General features: G+C 36.0%; 2 protein-coding genes and 1 long non-coding RNA gene across 5 annotated transcripts in view; 2 read left to right on the top strand and 1 right to left on the bottom strand.

Annotated features, from left to right (window-relative positions):
* LOC149082567 (TBC1 domain family member 31) overlaps positions 1-2,758 on the bottom strand; it is a 30,284-nt gene extending 27,526 nt beyond the window's left edge. The window contains exon 1 of one of the 2 annotated variants that reach the window (XM_089235815.1): positions 2,679-2,758. The gene's annotated coding sequence lies outside the window, so the exon portion shown is untranslated. Of the gene's footprint in view, positions 1-2,527 lie in introns of both variants that reach the window. The other variant, XM_089235816.1, reaches the window with a different exon arrangement.
* A 265-nt stretch (positions 2,759-3,023) lies between these two features.
* On the top strand, positions 3,024-8,937 carry LOC149082566 (uncharacterized). 2 transcript variants are annotated; one of them, XR_016193178.1, is made up of 3 exons: positions 3,024-3,355; positions 5,245-5,364; positions 8,883-8,937. It is a non-coding gene; the product is annotated as an uncharacterized LOC149082566 (long non-coding RNA). The 2 variants fall into 2 exon arrangements; XR_016193179.1 differs by lacking the exon at positions 5,245-5,364 and having other exon boundaries at positions 8,883-8,933.
* On the top strand, positions 8,929-22,693 carry LOC149082565 (winged helix repair factor 1-like). Its single transcript, XM_089235813.1, has 7 exons — positions 8,929-8,945; positions 10,973-11,058; positions 14,870-15,015; positions 15,806-15,935; positions 17,553-17,649; positions 21,006-21,251; positions 22,286-22,693. The coding sequence occupies exons 2-7, from the start codon at positions 10,974-10,976 to the stop codon at positions 22,344-22,346; spliced, it is 765 nt and encodes a 254-aa protein (XP_089091939.1). The 5' UTR covers positions 8,929-8,945; position 10,973; the 3' UTR covers positions 22,347-22,693.
* The last annotated feature ends 618 nt before the right edge of the window (positions 22,694-23,311 follow it).

Here is a 23,311-nt window from a genome sequence, read left to right as displayed (position 1 = left end):
AGCTTTTGATGTATGAGGTTTTCATTATAAGGTGACTATATATTACTCATGTTTGGGAACCCTCCCCCAACTACTTAAATAACTTAGAGGTTTTGGGAAACAAAAGCCCCATTTAAAACAAAATGGTATCTTAATATGCAAGTCTACATGAGCACTAGAGATTTTCAGGTGTATAGAGAGGCCCCTGATCCATGCCCGGGTGAGCCCATGCATTAAGACGGCATTGGACAGCCGTATAAGGAGCCCACATGCCGTTGAGAGAGCCTTATCATTTGCCCATGATGAAATCAAACCCAGTCAAAAACCATGTGAGCCTTGTTCATCACCATTCTAAAGAATTTCTAGTGTGCTGATGTGCAGTCGTGTGAGCATCTTATTGGACTTTCATTGAAAAGGTGTAGATTTGCAGTGCCGCCAACGAAAGTGTAAATTTTGCATCCTTGTTGGCGGCACAGTGGTTGTCAGATGAAGTATGTTTTCTGCAGTTTTCCAACTTCAAGGCACAAAAGTGAGCCAGTCTCCCGATTGAAAAAGTTCCTCCACAGAGAGCAGGCATACCTTCGACATGAAGCTTACATAGCATGAAATTTAAGGCACTTGCCATTTACATTTCAAAATATAGGAGACAGATGGCAGTATAACACAAAAACAAACATAAAGCTGCCAACATAAATACATTAGGGCCAGGCACATTCACAACACTTTCATTAGACATTTCCCATGGGAATGTTTACCAGGTACATTGTGCGGTTAAGTAGTAGTAGTAGTAGTAGTATACAGGAGTAACACGGATAATGGCCAGGGACGTCTCAAGAGTATCACAAGCTCTTGAGATAATTCTTGAGATATCCCAAGAGTATCACAAGCTCTTGAGATAATTCTTGAGATATCCCAAGAGTATCACAAGCTCTTGAGATAATTCTTGAGATATCCCAAGAGTATCACAAGCTCTTGAGATAATTCTTGAGATATCCCAAGAGTATCGCAAGCTCTCTGGCAATTGATGATCAGAGGCTATTATCTGGCTAGATTCACCAGCCTGCCAATTTACACTCTCTCAAAAATCATGAAAACAGATCTCATAATCATGGGGACCTCTAGTGCACAAAAGGTCCAGGACCATGAACTAGCTGGCCATGCATTAAGAAGCCACTGACAATTCCCCAGGGTCTAGCATATCAGGGAGGCTCCAGTTGAGCTGATTATATGTAAGATCAAATCTGATCCCAGGATTTCATTCCCTGGGAGAGACAGCTATAGTATAATCCCTTTTTTTCCTTGGCAACTTTCTTTGACAATTTCCTTTTTAGTCAGCACTTTTCTTCCTGGTTGGTGGTAATTGGCTATTTTCTTCCATAGGCATTTTTCCCCATGCAGGTTATTATTACTCCTTCGGCTTCACATTTCCTTTTTTACCATTGGTTATCGTTTGAAGGTGATGTCACCTTCAGAGTTTGCTATTAATTATAATAGGCTTTAGCACAGCATTTGAATTAATTGACTTCATTAGCACATGCACACATATTTTAGAGCTTTTTTGTTTGTTTGTTATACGTTGTACCATTCATACTGTTTTCCCAGTATGTTACATTGTTTTGTTTTGGAATATCTCAGTTAGACTTTTGTGTGCTGACCATTGTGTTATTAAAAAAAAAAAAAGATTCCTGGTTTTTATTGTTTCAAATTCCATATTTGGTCTAGAATAAAAATATAACAATCTTGATCCCTTATTTAGTCTAATAATTTTGTTTTGCGGTTGTTTTTGTGTTGTTAATTTTCTATCTTTTTTTTCCCCCATTTTAACAGCCATAGTTTTATCTTTTTCTTTAGCAGGAAATATAACATCTGAAGATACAGGCAGGCTCATCAAATGTCACAGGGCACAGTAATGGGGGATATGACGGCCAGCATTCACTGTTGTAAAGCACAAGCTATTTCAAACCATTACTTCTTAAAGTTTTCAATTTATTATTTTCTGTTTTTAATATAGGTACGTGGATACTGAACTAGATATTCTTGTCTTCTACAAGTGAAATGTTTTAATGATTTTTTTTCAACAATTTCCAAGACATCGTCCGCCATCACTGTGTTTACAAGGTTTCCCACTCTTACCATTTACAGGCTTCCTAGCAAGAAAGACTTCTGAAAGCATGACTCCATTTTACCCTTGGCGACTTCTCATTATGCTTCTGGGCATTTTTCCTACCAAAGAAAAAATCGCCAACACATCGCCAAAAGGAATTATTGTATAGCGGTTCTATACAATAACTTTATATATAATACTATACATAACTTTGATGAGGGGAGATCCCTGCAGCTCATGGTAAGGCCCTGATAATAACTACATCTGACTTATAATAACTCCTATGAGGGATAGAAATTATTTCAACCTGACTGACATTCAAAAATTAGTAAAATCAAAACAATTTACAATGAAATGGATTCTTTGATTGATGACTGACATGAACTAATGATTTCCCAAGTGTATAAAAAGTAATTATTTTACAAAAGTAGGACTTGTACATACACAGTATAAAACACTCATATAAAACGTTCCTATGAATAAAAACGTCTCGTCACAATTGAATACATAACACAAATGCCTTTTTTGCCATTCTTTTGACTTAATAAACAATATCCTATTTCATAACCAACGTCAAAACATTCATAATACTCACGTAAAACTACATTTCTTGTCTCAGATGCCCATCGAATATTTTTGAACTTTTATACGGACGGCCGAGACTGCCGTTTTTTCCAGATGACAAAAAACAAATTTTAGAGAAAATTAAAAATTATCTTCCACATGTATAATACGCATTAAAATATAAATTCCATATAATAAATCGTTTTATTACGGTGAATGAAACGATCAATTAATTTGAATTTTTAAAAAAAAGTGTCGCAATAGTTTTCAATCAAGTATTTATACATAGGGATGTGGCAACGGTAAACACTGCTGTCTGTAAAAATTTGTGATTTTTAAATACCTCAGCACTTTACAGGGCAAGCGGAAGCTAAGCGGAGTGATCACAGGTGGTTGGTGTTACGCCCCTCTCGCTCTGCGTTAGTGCCTTACCCTTTATTTAATTTTTCACTAGTGTTTCCCTCTTTAAGTACAGTTTTATTTATTTATTTGTTCCGAAGGAATAATTTTATTTAATTTCCTGAAGTGAAGGATCAAGGCTCTTGGTTAGGGCTCTGCCCGTTTCCGGGGTCTAGTTTGACTCCGTCAAATGTGCAGCTATGGCTGTTCAAATAGATACACAGCCAGCGGTCAGTGCAGACAAAATCTCGTCTACAAGTCATAATTGGAATTCTCCATTAACTGATGAAGACATCTTGGACGGTTTTGGTGAGTCCCCTCGTATTTTGCTAACTTTCAAGTTTTCGGGTGCAGAAATTATTCCCAGATCCAGGCCTTTGTGCCTGAAAAAGGATATCTGCTCTAAAATCACTGATCCTAAACACATCTCAGAGATTCGATTCACACGCTCAAGTGAGCTGTTAATCTCTACGGAAAATATTCACACTGCGAAAGAGATAAATAGGATTGATAAAATTTTGAACATTCCCGTTAAATCGGTCCTTTTGAAGGATTCGATTACCTCCAAATTTTTGCTAAATATTCCGTGTGATATTGCAGTAGTGGAAATTGCGGAAGAACTGCAATCGGAGGGGTTACAGGTCATCGGTATTCGAAGATTTATAAAAGAAAGAATTCCCTTACAAACTGTTCTGGTTACGATTCTTGGCAGGAACATTCCGCCGGAAATAAAGTTATGGTTCTTGATATTTCGGCCACGTAAATTTATTGAGCGTCCTAATCAATGCCTTCGGTGCTGGAGCTTCTTTCACCGCTCAAAGTTTTGTAGAGTATCATCTCAGATCTGCAAACGATGCGGCCAAAATCATAACCACGAAACCTGCCAAAACCCTATCTCCTGCATTAACTGTAAGGCTTCCACTCATCTTGCCTCTGACCGTCAGTGCCCTGCTTATGTCTTGGAGTCAAAAGCATATCACTATAAAGCCGATCATCATGTTCCAATAAACATCGCTCGAGAAAGATGTAAAATGAATTCCTCTTCATATGCTGCTCGGACCAGCATTTCCATGTCATCTGACTTCAGTGCTCTCAAGGCCGAGATCAGTTCCCTGGTCCAAGCGGAAGTATCGGCCATTAAAGAAATTGTACTTAAAGATCTGAAAATAAGTCTTCAGGAATCGCTGAATGACTCTATTAGAGCGCTTATTCCTGAAATAGTCAATTCGGTTAACCTAGCTGTACATAAGGTGAATATAATACCGTCACTTAATTCGAATGTGAATATGGACACTTCTGGTCCTTCGACTGCTATTTTCAATCAACCTTTGCCCCCTGAGCATAATGACGACAGTGACTTTTCTCAAGATCCTGAATCGAATATTTTCTACACGTCTCCTGCGGAAAGGGTTAAACAAAGACGATTAGCTAAGAGACTGAAAAATGACTCAGCCTCAAATGTGAAAACCTAGTTTTCACTTAATTTCGTTTTTTGTCTCCCCCCCCCCTTTTTTTTCCCCCCTTCTCGCTTAAAGTTTGTTCCTCGCTTGATCTTTTTTCCTTTCTCTCTGTTATCGAGTTTGATAATGGTTTTTCTTTACCTCATTTAGAGCTGACAAGAGTTCAGTATTCTTATTGTTGTGATCAAATCGAGTTTGGTTTGGTTTTTTTTTCTTTTTTTTTTTTTTTCCCCCTCCCTTTCCTATTGTGTTTTTCTCGCTTGATATTTCCTTTTTCTTTCTCAAAAAATAAGTGTTTTTTATTTTTTTGTGTTTTTTTTATTTTTATTTTTTCTGTGAATTTGATGCTTTTTCCCTATATTCAGTTCAATATATTTTTCTAGTTAATCCTTTCCAAAAAAAAAAAAACTATGAATAATATGAATTTTAGAATTCTTCAATGGAATGTCCGAGGCATCAAGTCCAAATCATCCTTTATCAGAAATTTTTGTTTAAACTATGATATGTTATGTTTACAGGAGACTTTTCTGGAACCGAAGGACCATTTTTTTCTTGCCGGTTTTCAGATATTTAGAAATGATCGACTTCTCCCAGGTGGTGGTTTAGTGACCGCGGTGAATTCATCTCTTTCCTCATCTTTGATATGGAAAATTTCCGACCCCTTTTTTGAAATTATGATTGTTCAAGTCTTTCTAAATAATTTTTCTATGTATGTTGTTAATTTTTATCGTCCTCCAGGTGTTTTCAATATCGCGGCTATTGACAATATTTTCTCATACATCTCTGGGAATTTCATCATAATCGGAGATTCCAACAGTCATCATCCAAACTGGGGAGGACATATTGTATCTCCTGCAGGTACTATGTTATTTAATTGGTATCTTAATCATAACCTTTGTCTAGTTCCTCCATTTTGCCCCACCTTTTATAGCAAAGACTCACAATCTTATATCGACTTATGTTTCTGTAGTCCAGGTCTTTATAGATATATTATCTGGACTCCCTGTGAATCCTTATTCAATAGTGATCATTTGCCAATTAAAATTTCCGTCTCTTTGAATAAACAATTCATATCTCAGGAATTCCGTTTCATTAAATGGTCAGCGGTAATGGCAGGTCTCTCTGCCATCCCCGCTACTAACGATTTCGACAATATCTACAATCATGTTGTTTCCATTGTTAACTCAGCTAGGTACTCCGTGTACCGGAAGAAACAACCTTGGCTTAAGTTGGATAAAGAAGGGCGTATTGCTCTTATCGAAAAAAAACGGGCTTTCCGCTTATTTCGCCGTGTGCCCTCTCAGGACAACTGGTTTAAATATAAAAAATTAGCTTCTGTTTTTCGTCGCCACCTTCGCATTCTACGGTTGAAGACTCTGGCTCAAGAACTTCATCCTTTTACGCAGCCCTCAGCTCTTTTTTCTGTCTTGCGTAGACACCGTTATATCGTGGCGAAAACTTGGGATGATTCCAGGCATATTTTCAAGATTGCTAATAATAGTTATGTCGATCCTCTCGTACAGATCCAACTTTTAAAATTTAACCATTTCTCTTCACCTGGCCGATCTCACACCGTTACTTTTTATGGTCCTCCTCGTGAGTTCCAGGCTCAGATGGATGCACCGTTCACTCCCACGGAAATTCGTAGAGCCATTTCTTCTGGTCGCTCAACGACCCCTGGTCCAGATGGTGTTCCATTGAAGGTATATAAACTCCTTCCAAATAAGGGGATTGAATTTCTGAATGCATTTAATACCCTTTGGTCTTCATCGCTGGTGCCGCCGACTTTTAAAGAAGGACGTATTATTTTTATTCCCAAGTCAGGAAAACCAACAAATGATCCGAAGAACTTTCGTCCTCTGACCCTTATAAACACTATTAGCAAAATCTTTGAGCGAATCATTCTTTTTAGGATCACCTGGATTGCATTACGATTTGAGCTCTTTCCAAAAAACTTTTATGGTTTTCGACCAAAAACTGGTGCTGAGGTTTGCATGAAAGATATGGTGTTCTCCATTTCATATGCCCTCCAAAGGGGCTATACTAGCTACATTATTGCTCTAGATTTGAGAGCTGCTTATGATTCTGTGAGACATGATTTGCTCATTGTCAAATTAGCCCGCTTGGGCTTTCATGGTAAATTTTTAACTTGGCTCTTTAATTATCTCTCGAACCGTAAACATGTCATTCATTGGAGGGGTTCCAGATCTGGTGCTTTTGCTCCCAATTGCGGTCTTTTACAGGGTTCCACCCTCTCCCCTGTACTTTTCACTCTGTTCACACTAGATATAACCTCATATATTAATTCTGACATTAATTTTTTTATGTATGCTGATGATATTTTTCTTCAGATGAATGCGTTAGATGGGAAGTATGCTGAGTCTAGATTGATGAACACCCTGCCTAACATTCTCAGATGGGCTGAAAATAGTGGCTTGTGCATCTCTCTATCCAAATCTCGTTTTTCTATTTTTTCACGGAGACGTCCTCCATACTTTCCTTCTTTCAGCATTAATGGCGAATCCATTCCGTTTGATCCGTATTTGAAAGTTCTAGGTGTTCATCTGGATTGTACTCTCACCTGGAAAAAACAATTATCATCTCTGCGTTCTAAGGGCACTCTATCTTTAAACATTTGTCGCTCCATCTCTCACTCCTCAAGAAATATTCCTTGCAAGTTCCTCAAACCTGTGCTAATGAGCATCATTGGAGGTACCATTGGTTACGGAGCTGTGGCTTGGTTCAATGCAGCCAAATCTTCTCTCACTAAGATAAACACCATTTATAACTCCTCGATGAGATCTATCTTAGGCCTCCCTACGTCAACTCGCATAGATAAACTCAGAACCATTCTCGCCCTACCCTCCTTTCAGGATTCTATTCTCTTCAGAATTGGGTTATCTTGTATTTCTGCCACAGCCTCTCCCACGCAGGGTCACTCTAACCATATGGATTCGGGTTTTTGTCGCCTCTCTCCATCTTTGGCTAGGAAAATATCACAGTTCAATAATACCATTGGTTTTTCCCATAGGTCCATGTTGCGTCCAATTTATTCCTTTTGGCCGTGGATACCCTCAAATATTTATTTCATATCGGAGGGTCTTAATTTTCAAAAAACTAAGTCTACCATCCCTTATCAAGCAATATTCCAAGAGTACATTGAGTCTCTGCCGCTGAATGCTCATGTAATTGCTACAGATGCATCTAAATCATCTCAAGTGGTTTGTGGAGCTTTCTGTTTGGTTACTAGAGTTATCAAGTCTTGGTTCATTAATAAAGACTCCTCAGTTTTCACTGCGGAGGCCCTTGCTATTACTTTGGGTCTCAGATCCTTCATTCAATCGTCTAATTCTTCAATATTCATATTTACGGATTCCAAATCAGTCATCATGGCTCTCGACAATTTCTCTATTCATTCATCTACGGTGACTCATCTCCTGTATGCTCAACTGGTTCATACTAGTTCTTTGGTTAACAGCATATCACTAATTTGGGTCCCAAGTCATTCGGGCATTACCATTAATGAAACCATTGACAATCATGTTCGTACTGTAGCTTCTTCTACTGTTGATCTTCTACCTTCTAGCCTTTATGTGGAGGACATTCGTTCGATTTACTATCGCTACTTCAAGGAAAATATTCGCAATGCTCTTTTCTTATCTATTCCTGAGTTTAGCTTCTTCTATAACTGCTGCCAGAACTTCTCCCCTTTGTTTTCGAACAGAAGGTTGGAATGTTTATTTTACAAACTCATTTGCAATAGAGCTCCCTTGAACGAATACCTACATCGTATCAGGAAAATGGCTAACCCTCTCTGTCCACAATGCAAGATTCCTGAAACTTCATCTCATTTTTTGTTTTCTTGTATTGGGTTCTCCCAGGTTCGGTTCTCAACTTTTAATTCTCTTTCTCCACCAGTTAGGTGTTGGTCCGAGTTCTGTTCAGGCAGACCTGAGAACATTATCTGTAGCTTTGAGAGGTTCGTTACCCTTAGTCAACGTTTTTCGTAAGTTTTTATTATTTTTTTTCTCTCCCCCTTTTCTTTCTCTCGTTTGGTTTTTGTCCTTTTCTGTCTTGGTTGTTTGGTTTCATTTTTGTTACCACACACTCATCCAGGGACTCCATGTCATCATATCATTCTAAAGCGGCTTAGCATCGTCCCCTAAGCCTGAAGACTTCTTCTCCATCTCATATAACATCTCCATCTGCGTTTGTTTCGTCTGGTTTTTTTTTTTTTTTTTTCATACCCTTCTGAAGAAGAGGGAAGAATGGAAATTGCTGGAATTCCCATGTGTTCTGTGATTGATGACAGCTCTTTCGTTAGTATATTTTATAACATTTTCTATGCTTTTGTGGAATGTTTCTTTCTCTAACAGGGGATGGCCCGAAGGCATAAAGCCCTGTATAATTGAAGAAGAAGAAGAAGAAGCACTTTACAGGTAAAAGAAATAGTTGGCTCTGAGTAAACATTTTTATTTCCCATTTATCATTGATGTTTGGATCGAGAAATTTTTATTGTACATTAAAATTGGATAAATTCAACTACAAAATGTAAACGAGGTTATTCTTGTGTAAATATCATTGAGAATTGGGCCAATTAATTACAATTAATTACAAATTACGTCAAAATTTAATTTTTGCGTGAATGCGAGCTATTTGTCATTTTGTTTCTGACTAAACGTGGCCATCAGAGTTTTCTTTGCTCAAATAACTGATAATACCTAAATAGACTTTTTTTTTTTTTTTTTTAATGATTGATGGGTTCATCTTTGTTAACCTGTGGTATGCGTATCCAGTGGCGTATTTACAGGGTTAGGAGCGACGACTAAGCAGGCCGTAGGCCCCCAGGGCGGAGTGATGAAGGGAATTAGTGTAAAATGGGAGAATGGTAGCTAAACCAATAATCCGCTTCTGCCATTAATAGATCAAGGGAATAGGTTAGTGAACGACCAAAAGAGTGACCTACAGGATGTGCAAGTATGGGAATGACTGAAAGAGTGATATATATATAGAGTGTATCAGGTCAGAGTGAGCAACGAAAAGAGTGTGCACACATGAGTGATCGATACAGGCAGGGCCGCAACTAGGGGGGGCAGGCGGGTCTGGTGTCCCGGGCGCCGGACTAGAGGAGGGGACGCAAATTTCATTCTTTAACTTCTTTGACATTATGAGGGGACACCAAAATGCATTCTTGCCCTGGCTGACCAAGCATCTAGTTGCGGCCCTGGATACAGGGTGTGAGTATGGGAGTGATCTAGAGGGTGTGTGAGTACGGGAGTGATCAAAAGAGTAAACTGCAATGAATGAATAGATGCCAGAACTTTCAAGAAAGAGTAAACTACAACTTTGATGAATAAATAAAAATAGGCTTACAGGGCTCCGCAAGTCAAAAAAAGGTTGAGAACCACTGAACTAGAGAGGGTATGGGAGTGACCAAAATCGTGATCTAGACTTCTGAGGAATCCCCACAGAATCTCAACTTTATATTTTTTTTCTAGTTTAAGGGGGGTCCCAATATTTTCTTATGTGCACTGGACCTATAAAAATTATATAAACATGTAGTTTTTTTGCCAAATTTTGGAGTGATTACCACATCATAACTACAGTCTGATGAGTTGTCATAACTATTGTGGATATAATTATCACCAAAAAATATTCTAATTTGACGATCTTGAATCGTGTCTTTTGGTATCAGACTTTTGCCATGGATCACTGGCCGAGTCAATATTTAACAAAATTGGCCCATTCGTGAATTGGCCAATTTCAGGCATCAGTAAATATATTTATATATATAGAGAGAGAGAGAGAGATGGATCAGGACAGTGAGCAATTAAAACAGTGTGTAAGCATGGAGTGACTTGGAGAGCAAGGAACCCGGTCAGTGAGAGACGAATACAGTGAATGACAAAAGGGTGACCTTGAGAGTGTGAAAGCATGTCAGAAAAGTTACTTAGAAACAAAGGCATGTTGAGAGGGATCGTCTCTATAGACCTTTTAGAGATCCTTGAGATTTCAGGTATTCCCATTGTAAAGTTATTATAATGGGGTTTGACAGTATATTATAACAATAACATACAGATGTGTTTTATATACAGTAAAACCTGTCTCTAACGATACTGTAGGGACCTAGAAAAAAAAATATTGTTATGGGCATGTTTGTTTTTGTTGTAAATAGTTTGAGCATTTGCGTCATTTCCTATTGAATAGGAATTTCGCCGGGATCAAAAAAATTGTTATAGACAGGTTTTTTACATGGATTCACATCTGTAAACACAGCAAACAATTTTTGACAAAACCAATGAATGTATTTATATCTATTGTATCACGGCTGCGCAGGTGCAGACAGACATTTTTATGTTAAAGAATGTTTGCTGTGTCTGTAGATGTGAATCCACCCTTATCGTTATAGACAGTATCGTTTTCACATGTGTCACTGGTTTTTTTTCTTCCTTTGACTATTTCATAGGATGAATCGCAAAAGAGCATTTATAGACAGCATATACAAGGAGAGAAAGAAAAAATTATTGAAAATAGGTTTACAAAATGAAAAGGGTTAGTATTTCAATTGGTAGATTGCGCATTGGTAACACGCTCTTGTGACCTTCAATTTGGTCATGATGAAAAAATAAATTACTGATCAATAATTATCCATTAACCCATTAAATGAAATTGATTGCTGCATTTTTCTGATAATTCTTGTAAATAATGCAATAACGACAAAAACGATGACCACAGAAAGCAATTTCTACTGTGGGGAGTCCCACACTGAGGGGGTTAATGCCAGCGTTGTATTAACTGGCCTGGTCGATAAAACTTCTAATTATTTCCCATTACTTCTTAAAAGGTAGTTACATTATACTGCCTTAATAACTCAATGAAATTAATGACTGAAGCAGTGAAGTATGAATATTTAAATGTATGCTAGTTAATTATATTTGAGTGAAGATTTAATGTCAACTTGAATAAAATTTAATTAAAGCCATAAAAAATCATCCAAAATCTCTCTCAACGAATTATCAGTACAAACCTCAGGGTTGAAGTTCTTGTCATTATAGTAAAAACCAGGGTATATATATATGTTTTTATCATTATTATCCAAACCCTTATATTCTAAACTGTTCAAAACCTTCATTTTATTAAGGTGATTCATTTATACATGAAAATATGACATGAAGTTAAAGTATTTATAAGCGGATTAAAAAAAAATTAAATTTAAAAAAGAAAAAGTTAATGTTGTATATTTATATGAGCCATAAATGTGTGGATGATGGAATGAGATGGAGAATCGTCAGTACATTGGAGGCAGGACAATCAGAAGTGCAGGTGGCTACAGAGCTTGATCTGATGCCTAGTGTCATCTGCAACAATCTGGAAACAGTTTCAGGACAATGGATTCATATTGAGAAGACCTAGACAAGGTCGTCAAAGAGAAACGATGGCCAATAGGATTGTTATTTGGCACTTTCAGCGCTACTACAGCATTACAGCTCTCACGTGAGCTGCATGCTGTCGCTGGAGCTCAAGTTTCACGGTTTACTGTTGCCCAAAGTCTTCATGAAAGAGAGCTTTATGCCAGAAGACAGAAGACCCACTTTTTACGTCTCGCTCACTGCAGCACACAAGACAGCAGGTTTGGCATGGTGCATACAACATCAGCCTTGGACCAGATTTCATTGGAGCACCGTGCTCTTCACAGATGAGTCTAGATTCAGCCTGGACACTGATTTTTCATGTACCAGCATCTAGAAAGAGCCTGGCACCCGATAACTCCTTCCCACTTTCAGGGGGGGGGGGCGCTGTTGGCCCTAGTTCCTGTTCATGGATGACAACCCTCGTCCACATTGGGCTCACCTATCAACGATTATCTAGAAAGTGAGGATATTCAGTGTATGGATTGGCCAGCCAGATCGCCTGATCTAAACCCTATAGAACATGTCTGGGGTGCTCTTGGGAGGGCAATTGCATCTTGCCATCCTTCTTCGAGAACCATCCTGGAGCTGAAAACTGCATTGCTGCAGGAGGTAGACCAATTGCCAGAGGGACTCCTCAACAGCCTCGTGTCCAGTATGCAGTTGCGCTGTGCACCTGTAATTGTGAGAGAGGACCATACCCCATATTAGACTTATTTTCAGTTCGATCTCGCAACATGGATTTTGGACATTCCTGCAATGATGAGCTTTACTGACAATCATGTGTTTGTACTATGACTTTTGTATGGTACATCTCTTTTTATGATATAATTATGTAATTGTACCAAATTTCATTAAAATCTGTCCACTACTTTTTCAGAAATTTGACATAATGTGCTATTTCTCTTAATTTTGCACACGAGTGTAGTCAATGAATAATACCAAGATAGTGAAATTAAATAGGCTAGTAGTTGTATAGAACTTGCTGTCAGAGCTGCACCTAGAAACAAAAAATTTGCTCTGTCACCAGGGGCCAGAGTCTATTTTGGTGCCGTTCCTGATCCAATGCATGAGGCACTAGATCCCCCCTCAAATTGCACTCTACTAGTTGCTGTCTTGGCTGCTGTGAGAAGAGGGTGGCATGATACTATGGCAGCTCTATGAGAAACTACTTATTAAAAAAAATAATGGAAAAATTGGTTGCTGTTGCTTTTTCGACCATTTGAAGCAGTCTTTTGTAGTAAACAACTGAAAATAGTCAAAACTGTTATCAACTAATACAGTTGAAACAGGTTTTCTGCATGGTAGAAAGGCACTTGGTCAAAGTGAATGCAACCCTGTTTTCTTAAAAATACATTCTATGCATTAGAATGCATTCTAATCTGCTTGTTAAAAGTAAAAACTGATCTTAAATTTAATCTGAAAGAAAACAGAACTATTACTGTGAGTGTATCAGTTTAAGACCATTTCAGTGTATTTCAATAGAATAGTTTTGATCAGTTTTTACTACTTTTAGCCATTTGAAACCACTTTTGGCCAGTGGTCTGGTCAAAACTAATTTTGACTAGTAAAAATTACAACCCTGGTTAATGCACCAATCTCTGTGAATATAAAAAAGACAAAATGCTGCGAACACTATGGTTTGGAATCAACAATAAGTTGAAGGTCAGGGTCGAGTTAGCTCTCGTGTGTAGAAAATGGCTGTGGTGCGACAAAAATGATAAATTGTAAGAAAATGCAGCAGTTGATTTCGTTGCAAATTTTTCTACACAGATTCTTAATTTCAAATGTTGAAAAATGGGTTTTTTTCTGCATCTGTCATCATGCCCCAACTAAGGTCATTAATTCCTTTCAAAACCACTGATGTATGCAAAAAAAACTATACGAAGCTAAATTTTCTAACGTTAATGCCCCACCCTCTTCAGGAGGTAAATTCTTTTTTTTTTTTAAATTCTTTCCCATCTGTGTGCCTTTTTGTGTTTTTCTCTCTAAAAAAATGTTGTGGAAAGCCTTCCAGCTTTGTTCAAAATGTGTCTTGATAACCCTGTTATGTACAGGCTTTTGGCAATATATTTTTACACTTTTTGTAATTGAATTATTAGAGATAAATCTCAAAAACGTGTATCAGTGTTTACACATTGGAAATGAAGAAAAAAATGAGGAAAGCAGACTCTTCCATTCTTTCTTCTTCTCCTAGTTATCCTTTACCTATGTATGTTATACCTTTTTTTTAGTCATCAAACTGTAGCGAGGGAGAAGAGATATAAAGATAATGCTGAGGAAAAGAAAAAGACAATTTTCTTTTACAGTGTTACCAGTAAGAGTTTCTAAGGAAGGGAAAAGGAGCTCAAATGTATTTCTTTCATTTACTCAGGTGAGATATCTCGTCCCTGATCCTCAAGGAGTAAAGAAAAATATGTTTCAGGATGAGAAGATGTAAATTGGTACATATTGCTCTGTGTGATAAGGGTAAAGGTGTAATAAGGATTTAAAGTGCAGGCTAATTAAATGCAGTGCTTTTGACAAATTCCAGGGTACCATAGTAACTGGAAAATCTGAAATTTGAACCTAAAATTTCCTGCAAGTGATTTATAAATTGGATTCTAAGAATGACATAAAATTTTGATTTCATGACAGCATGCCCATCAACATCGTGGTGAGGGATTGGCAAGTCCTGGATAATTTTTTTTTTGTTTAAAAGGATTATTTAGAGCTGTTGTTTTTGAGAGAGGAAAAAAAAATGTTTTTTTTGTTAAGAGATTTTGCTGGTGCCCGATTTTTTTATTTTATTTTTGTCAAACTCTGTTTACGATAATGTGAGTATTGTCTTTTGTGATTGTTACTTTTTTATACTGCTTTTCCTTATATATTAGTTGCTTATATTTTATATTTTTCATTTTTGACTTTTGTTACAAAGCAGATGTTATGACAATTCATTATACCTTATTTTTCAGGTGATTTCACTAGTGCCAGAAGTGTGTTCAACTATCTCAGGTCATTATTTCCTAATGGGAAATTTCAGAGCAGTATACCGGCTCTAATAATGAAACATCAGCTATACGCTTTCATCCCGGAAAGGACTGAAGTTGACAAGGAACTGGTAACTAATGTCAGATTCTTCTTTAGAAGTTTCTGAACAATTTTTTTTTTTTTTATGAAAATTCAAATTTTCATGTTGCAAGTTTAATTTCATGTGGGAATGATTTCTATGAGTTATAAAGAAATCAAAATATTCTCAGAGGCTCCAAACAAATTCTGTTCACAAATAAAACCAAAAATGAAACCTTGATACATAACAGTAAATGTAAGAATTTTATAAAAAATATTTTTTAAATCACCAGTTTAACTAGGTCCGTGATTGGGATAATGAATACAGGATATTGCCAGTGGTCACCAATAAAATTGTTATGTGATTGAAATTGTCAGCAATTGCTAAAATTATCAGATGTGACCACGAAAATTGTAGATTGGCTCTTCAGCAAATCTGTTATGGAAAGAAATGCAGTCCATAGAAAAATTCAGAAAAATGGGTTTAACATGACAAATATTTGAGTTGAATATGTTTTTCTCATAATCATACATTTTTGAATAGTGTTATCCAAAAAATATGATATTTCAGTTTAAAAAATCAGGATGATCGAAAATATAGAGGAAGTCCAGTTAAATATGGGTCATATAATGTGAAAATACCTTAAACTTAGGTGACTAACACCACACCACATGACCCGGGCTCTGTCGCATGGGGAAATGTAAAAACTCATGTGAATAGTCTGCATTCTTATTACACATATGTTCTTGAATTGGAATTGCAATGTGCTTACTACAGAAATATGCATTGATAAACTTTTTTTTTCCACTGGACCTTTTAATACAATTAGTTCTTATTTCAGAGTGATATGCGCAGGAATGGGGAGATACGTCTCTTTAGATTAGGTGCAGCAGATGGAGAATTGGCTATTGTTGCATTGGAGGACTATATTTGCCATGTTGAAAAAACCTGTGGAAAAACTCCCAGCATAGGTTGGTGGTTTTTTTTTTTGTCACTTTTCAAAAGGTAATAGCTGTGCTATCTTAAAAGATAACTTTCTTCAAATGCTTTGGGGGGTCTATAATGTAACACAAAATGCTGAGCTAAAGGAGCAATTTCTGGTTGAATAATCAATCAACGTTCTACTTTGCAGTGATACCTTAGCTAACAAAGATTCGTTTGGGAATCTTGTTTGTGAGTCAAGATCTTCGTTACACAAAACGTGGTTTCCCATAGGTTTCTCTGGAAAATCATTTAATTTATTCCAGGTACTACCCGAAATTTAAAGATAAGTTCTTAAAACACCAAGGAACACTAAAAAAAGACAAACGAACTGATGCCTAAAATTAACCAGTTCAAAATGAGAATTTACATTAAGATGAGGTACTATTGGTAATTTTTTTTTACACTATGTACACAACCAACACCAGCTTTAGTCTACTGAAGCTACTACTTTACCCACACACCAACTCCTGTTATATATTGCCATACGGCAACTTCCAACCAGTGAAATTGGGTGGGAAATGAAGGCCCTATCTATCTATGTTTGCCGCAGGCTCAGCAGATAAAGAACTTGTTTCGAATGTTCTATGCTCAGATTCCAACCCTTGGATCGTCATGGTAACCTTCATAGTGGAAGATGAGTATCTTACCATTGTGCGCCAGTTCTACTGAAGCTGGTGTGGACACAACCCAGTCGAGTTTGTAGGTGTCCCCATCCATTTATGATTCGGTCAGATAATTTCTGTGTGATACATGCAGATGGAAAAAGTAAGCTCCTAGAATGTCCAGAAGTTCAGTTTGATGCTAAAAGTCTTACGCTGAAAATACTTGTGCTCTGAAAGTATAGGCTTATTATTTTTTTCAATGCCTTTTCTGTTAGCTAAATATTTCATTTTACATGAAGTGTATGAAAAACTTTCAGAAAGAGGTATAACTGGAAAAGATTCTGAGGTGGACATGAGTTAATCAGGCTCGAGTAGTGGCAGAAATTCTGATGATGATTGGTGTTAAATTAATTCAGTTTAAGAGGCAGCTTTTATATGTTAATGTGTGCATCTATATCAACAAAAATGATCAGTAGCTGAGGCAGAAAAAATCATGAAAAAAATCTTTGTTAACCAAAAAATTCATAAAATGTATCACTGTATTGTCAAATTTGCGTGTGTGGTTTTTTTCTCACTGATGGGTTATCATTTTGGTTGTGTCACATCCTCAGAAATGCACCCTCTATCAGAAACAAAAATGGAAGTCCTAAACGGGGGGGTCAGGAACTTTTTTCTTGGAACTTTTTGCATTGTCTTATAATGTAAAACATGGAAGAAATCACAAAAACAATTCTTGCACAGAATTTCTTATTGAGATAAATTGCTCTTAACTCATTTCATTTCTCTTAGAAAATTACTTTAATTCTTTTTTTGCAAATTCCAAGGTCTCTAGATATTTTTGATATCCTTATGCACAAGTAATAAATCATAACTCAAAGGTAATATCAATGGAGGAACAGAAATATATGTTATTAATTCATATCAGTATAATCCAAGTTTTCTTTGAAAGAAAAATAAAATTTCATTTTGTTCACATCTGAAATTTATTGTTTATTTCAACAGTTGCATTCCTTGAACAAGTTGTAAAGAAATGTCCAGATATTAGTTACACAAAAGAAGTCTTGATTCGAGATTATTCATTCAGGGAAGAAAGTGTTAGGTAAGTGAACATAGTAAAAAAGTCACCTTTAAATAGTTGAAAGTTTAATCCATTTTTTCTCAGCTGCTTTCTTTGATTTATCTGATTTGTCACCATTTGACAAGACATGGTGCTAAGTAACTACATAATTTTTTTACAAATTCAATATGTGGCCAATGCTCAATAAGTTTTATTGTATAGTAGAATAATTATTCAACCCTCATTAATCAAAAGCTCTTAACTGACATCTATTTTATTAAACGATTTTTTTTTTTTCTTTAGTGATGAGGAAATTATCACCAAGTCCAAAATTCTCCTATTGATGAAAATAAAAATGTTAAAGCCAAAACATTTTGAAAGTTTAAATAAGCAACATTAATGTATTTGTTATGTTTTGAAATATTTCTAAGTTGAAGCTTAAAGAAAATTGCCACTCAGCAAAAAAAAAAAAAAAAAAAAATGTTGTACAGCAAAACCTGTCTTTAACGAAACCTGTCTTAAGCGGAAACCTGTCAACAGAAAAAATTAATAACACATTAAAAAACCTGGATCCAACACAACCTGTCTAACATGGAAACAGAAAATTTACTACTCTTAACTGAAAATTTCACGCTCAAACACTTCAAATTTTTCTCAAACCAATAGGCCAAGAGAATCACACAATGTGAAGTGTGATAAGATTAATACAGTGATATTCATACAGTGTATGAATTCCTTGAACAAGTTGTAAAGAAATGTCCAGATATTCATACAGTGTATGAATACGCATCTTTTTCAATTCAGTCTATGTTTAAACACTTTTTATAGCTAACTACTGTACTTTCATTGATGTATACCTTGTTTGATTACATCCTATAAGAATTATTTGTTATGAATCAGGCTTTCATTAAAATGGACAACCAGCCTCCTGCCAGACCTCCAGCCCCTATTAGTACCTTATATATATACCATAATTTCACACAACTATGGTCCAAAACAACACCATTTTCTAGATTAATCATAACTTCTGTATTCAAGCTGTTCAAAAAACTTATTTTGCTGATATTGCCTGTAATAAGATCAAGCATTAATATTGAAAATGTTTTTTATTCCTTATGTAGCTCTTATATGGATTTTTAAAAATTATATTTTGGACCACAGTTGTGTTATGAAGTCCCAACTGTAGTCCATCATATATTTCATGTTATAAATCGCTTACGAACTATAGTTGAGAGAATCTACTATATCATATATCCATCTTTATCTTTGCTAAAAGAAGATCAAGGGGGTTTTCTAAATTCAACCCCTAAGGGGGTCAAAAAAGGGTTCATAGAGAAATCATGCTGAGCCAAAACTGCTGAAGCTCATCATAAAATTTGGTTAGAAGTTTTGTTTCATCACTATGAGAGGGTTTTTCGGAATTCAACCGCTAAGGGGTTCAAGGGGGGGTCATATTAATTTGGTTAGTATTTTTGCATTGTAATGTAGAGATTCACTGAGAAGAGATTTTCTAAAATTCAGCCCCTTAGGGAGGGGAGTTCAAAGGTTATATGGAGCACTCATCAAGTGCTTATCATACACTATTTTAGCCGAAATCACTGAAGCCATAAATATGAAATTTAGTCAATATTATATTTTACAATATAAATACCCACTAAGACGGAATTTCTGAAAATTCATCCCCCAAGGTTGTCATGAGGGGTTCAAATGTTACATGGGGGGGGGGGCGGAATTATTGAATAATTTTCATATTACCAAATCCATGCAAGCGATGCTGCGGATAACAGCTTGTGGTCCATAAAAATTCTTGGACCATAGTTGAGAGCAAAGTACAATTTTTTCTATTATTTTTCCTATAATTATTTTTATATGCATGCAACAGCAAAAATGTTTATTAAACATATGTAAATACTAAATTGCCTATAATACAGAACATCAATAGCGCAGAACAGCTTGTTGTAGTAACGTGTAGTTGAGAAAGTTTGCAGCTGATAAGATAACGTGAAAAACATAACCCCCAACTAACAGCTGATTCACCTGAAAGTATCAGAGAGAGGGGGAGTTTAAACCACATCTCCATATTACACTATGTATGTTCTTCGCTTTAGTAATTAAATAGTTCACTAGATGTTGTTAGCGTTTCGATTATCAATTCTTTTAGTGAGCACAGGTGTTTGGATCATAGTTGTGTGAAATTATGGTGTATATATATTTATTTATTTTGAGTTCCTATTGTATTTCTCTTTTAAAACTTAGGAATTTACCAACTTTTCTTCAAAAAAATAAATATATTTTCAAGGGTTGTAGTGTGTCTTCTTGAGCTCTGGGGCAGACTTTTCCCTTGGAGCCGCTCTTGAATGGGTTATTATTATGCAAAACAAATGTAAACTTTTGTGGTGACCACCATTTGGCTTGAGGCCCAGGGGGCAGCCCTGGTTGTCCCAACCTAGTTACGGTTCTAATATTTTCCTGTGTATAATCAACATTTGCAATTTTCATCCATCAATAATAAAATTGTGAGGAATAGAACAGGTTTTAGTTCAAAGGTTTTAGAGGTTTTTTTACTTTTATCTGTTATCTATAAATCTATATCAGGGCTGGACAAATCCCATGTGCCAGTTCGCCATGGCGAGTGAAAAATTGGGATTGGTGCTCAAAATTCTCTGTGATTACTAAATTGGAGTCAGGACAACATAAAATTTTTGGAATTCATATCAGCATATCTATCAACATGGAAGGGGACCGCTATGTCCTGGAAAAGTTGAAAGAAATATTATTTGGAACCTGTTTTTTATTTAAATTTTTGGCTCCAAAAAAATTTTTCTGGCTCCTAGATTCTTATTTGTCAAGCCCTGAGAGATCAATATATAGAAAAATTATTTTTCACAAATTAGTTTTTTAATATAAAAAAAATCTGAAAAAAATCAATTTTTTAACATGGATTATATACCTCTGCATATTATCTGTAGCTTTTTTCCTGAAAGGTTGAAATGCAGAAACAAATTAATATATTTATTTCTCCATTTCAACCTTTCAAGGAAAAAGCTACAGATAATATGCAGAGGTATATAATCCATGTTAAAAAATTCTGATCTTTTTTGTGTAATCCATGGTCTAATCCAGCGCTGCCTGGCAGTCGAGTGGTTAGGGAGCTAGCCTCTGACCTTGCGGGTCTGGGTTTGAATCCCAGTTTCAGCATGGATGTTTATTAACACTAACAAATTACCTGGACAGATTGTATGGATCTCTTGGGAATACATGAGGATCACATTATTTATTAAAAATAAAAAATACTGTAAGAGGTGTATAGCTGGCAAAAAAAATTAACAAGAAAATATTTAATGTGGTATATGTCATCAAAGATATTTTAACATCTCTTTTTCTTTTTTTTTTTGCAGAGAACTAGTCCATTGCGGAGTTTTGACATCAAGAGATATTGGATGCTATTGGCTTTCTATTCCTCTTGTGGGCGAATTTGTAAAGACGTTCCTTTTTGGTCGAAGAGCAACCTTGCAATATGTGCGTAGAACAAAGTATAAAGAAATTCTGCAGGCTGAGCTGGAAAAGAGGAAATTACCCAGAAAAGCGATTCTCGGCATTATGTTCCACATTTACGACTTGATTGGAGCTGATATGGTTAGCTGGTATGTTTCACATCCTGACTTAGCGAACAATTTATGAAAAGATTAATGGGATTTGGTATGAAATAAACTGAACTTTAAGCTGATACTTGATCAGTGCCAAAGATCAGAAAATTATCTGTAGATCATTTGAGTGACCTGCAGCACAGTTCCAGATCACTCAAGTGACCCGAAGTACATTTACAGATCACCTAAGTAATCTGCAGTGCTGTTCCATAACTTAAGTGTCCGGCAACCCGTATTTAAATAATCGATGGCCACACTCTTCTAAAGGTCTAATACCCTTGATTTAAGAGATACCTATGTTTAAATTTTTTCCCAATGAAACTTAATCTTTATTGAAATCATGGATAAAGATAACTTCCGTAACTTATAGTTTACATCAGAATAATTAAGAATATATATATATAATTCAACTAAGATATTTGCACATTCAGCATTTTATTTTTGTGAAATACATTTTAATTTGCTATGATTTGCATTAGCACTTTATTTCCCATTATACCCATTTTGCAACTTGTTTTAGTATTGGCATGCAATATTTTAGCAATAATTAACAATTCTGCCAAAAATTTGTCCTTTATTTTTCTTAATGAAATATTATCACACCACCTTACATTTGACTTTTCCTTTATTATTATTTTAAATTTCTTCCTATTGCAAGTTTTCCCCCCACTTCCGTGTGATTTTTTAGTGGAAAAAGTGGTTAGAATTTGCCTGTGACAGTCTGTTTCATGACCCCCCATGGCTAACAGGGCTTCAGACTGGGAAGAAGCTTACCAATTTTTATTTCTTTTACACTATAAATTTACTATATGGGGGACCTGTGAAAAATTCCAGGTGGGGTGGGGAGTCCAAATTTCTTAGCTGATGGAATCCAGCTCTGTGATAAAGGTTCCCCTGTCTGTTTCATTCTCTTTCAATGAACTTCACAGTCATTTGTTTCATTGAATTTCCACTTCATTTTAGTTGTCATTGTTGTATTTTTTATTTTATTGTTTTTTCTATGTATATACATGTTTTCGTATTCGTTTCAGTGTCGAGACATCAGCCGGGAAAATGCTCAGGTTGCAGCAGGGAACAGATATGAGTCGATGACATGAAATTGGTGTAGTACAAAGAACATTGAAGTCTCTGAGGCTGCACAACAATGAAAAATGAGCCAAACCCCCTCTAACCCTCGCATGCAGTGCTTTCCCAGTTCCGCCATGTGCATATCATGTTGTAGTAGGAACAAAGCATTTGAAAAGAGAAAGAAAGAAAGAAAGAGAGACAGAGGTTATGGAATTTTATATATTTTTGCAATAGAGAAATCTATAGAACATGTGTAAATGTTGTTTGCTTTAATGACCACATGAATAGTCTTCTATATATATGAAGTAGGCAATGGTAAAATGTAAAAAAAATTCATGAGGTTTTTCCATTAAAATATGGTGTTGATTTAATTCATTATATACATATATATATATTACAGTTGCAGAAATATTACCAAATTATTGAATGATAAAATCATAACGTGAACCCAAGGTAGTTTAACCCTTTAAGCATTTTTAAAATTTTTTCTGATCTGCATTATAACTGCCATAGTAGAAATCAGTACACCTAGAAATTGCCATCTATTTTCAAGAAAACATTTTTTTCGATTGTGTGAGCTGATAAATGCCCCCCAAACACAAAATATAATAAAAAACAAGAGGAAAAAACTATCGTTTTCTGTTATTTATACTGTATGCTTAATCATATCCTACTGCGAAGGGAAAGGAAAACATCCTCTCTCCCTCTTCCGTTATCAGACTTCGAATAAAAGCTGACTCAGCCCACTGGCTGTTGATTGACAGGATGGGATAAGGAAAACGTGTTATCAGGAGAAAAAAACTTATATCTAAGCCCGGGGTTGCCGAAATAAGAATGTTTTAAGCACCCAAGACATTTTGGGATTGCCCTGGTGGGCGTGTACTGTAATACAGCAAAGAAAGCACTTCATATTGCAGCAAACTGATTCAACTACTGCAATTTAACTGTACATGCACCTCGTACACATTCCTCTAAAAAATTTCAGTATG

This window comes from Pholcus phalangioides, unplaced genomic scaffold (genome assembly GCF_987345545.1).
Source record: "Pholcus phalangioides strain wild (caught in Gottingen) unplaced genomic scaffold, Ppha-v1.0 ptg000009l_1, whole genome shotgun sequence".
Classification (NCBI taxonomy): Eukaryota; Metazoa; Arthropoda; class Arachnida; order Araneae; family Pholcidae; genus Pholcus; species Pholcus phalangioides.
Note: the sequence above shows the minus strand (reverse complement) of the source record. Positions and strands in the feature narration are given on the sequence as shown.

Coding starts and splice junctions, on each gene's coding strand:
- LOC149082565 (XM_089235813.1), top strand. CDS start 10,974: ATGAATCGCAAAAGAGCATTTATAGACAGCATATACAAGGAGAGAAAG. Junction 11,059..14,869: donor AGGTTTACAAAATGAAAAGG/GTTAGTATTTCA, acceptor CTTATTTTTCAG/GTGATTTCACTAGTGCCAGA. Junction 17,650..21,005: donor TTCAGGGAAGAAAGTGTTAG/GTAAGTGAACAT, acceptor TTTTTTTTGCAG/AGAACTAGTCCATTGCGGAG.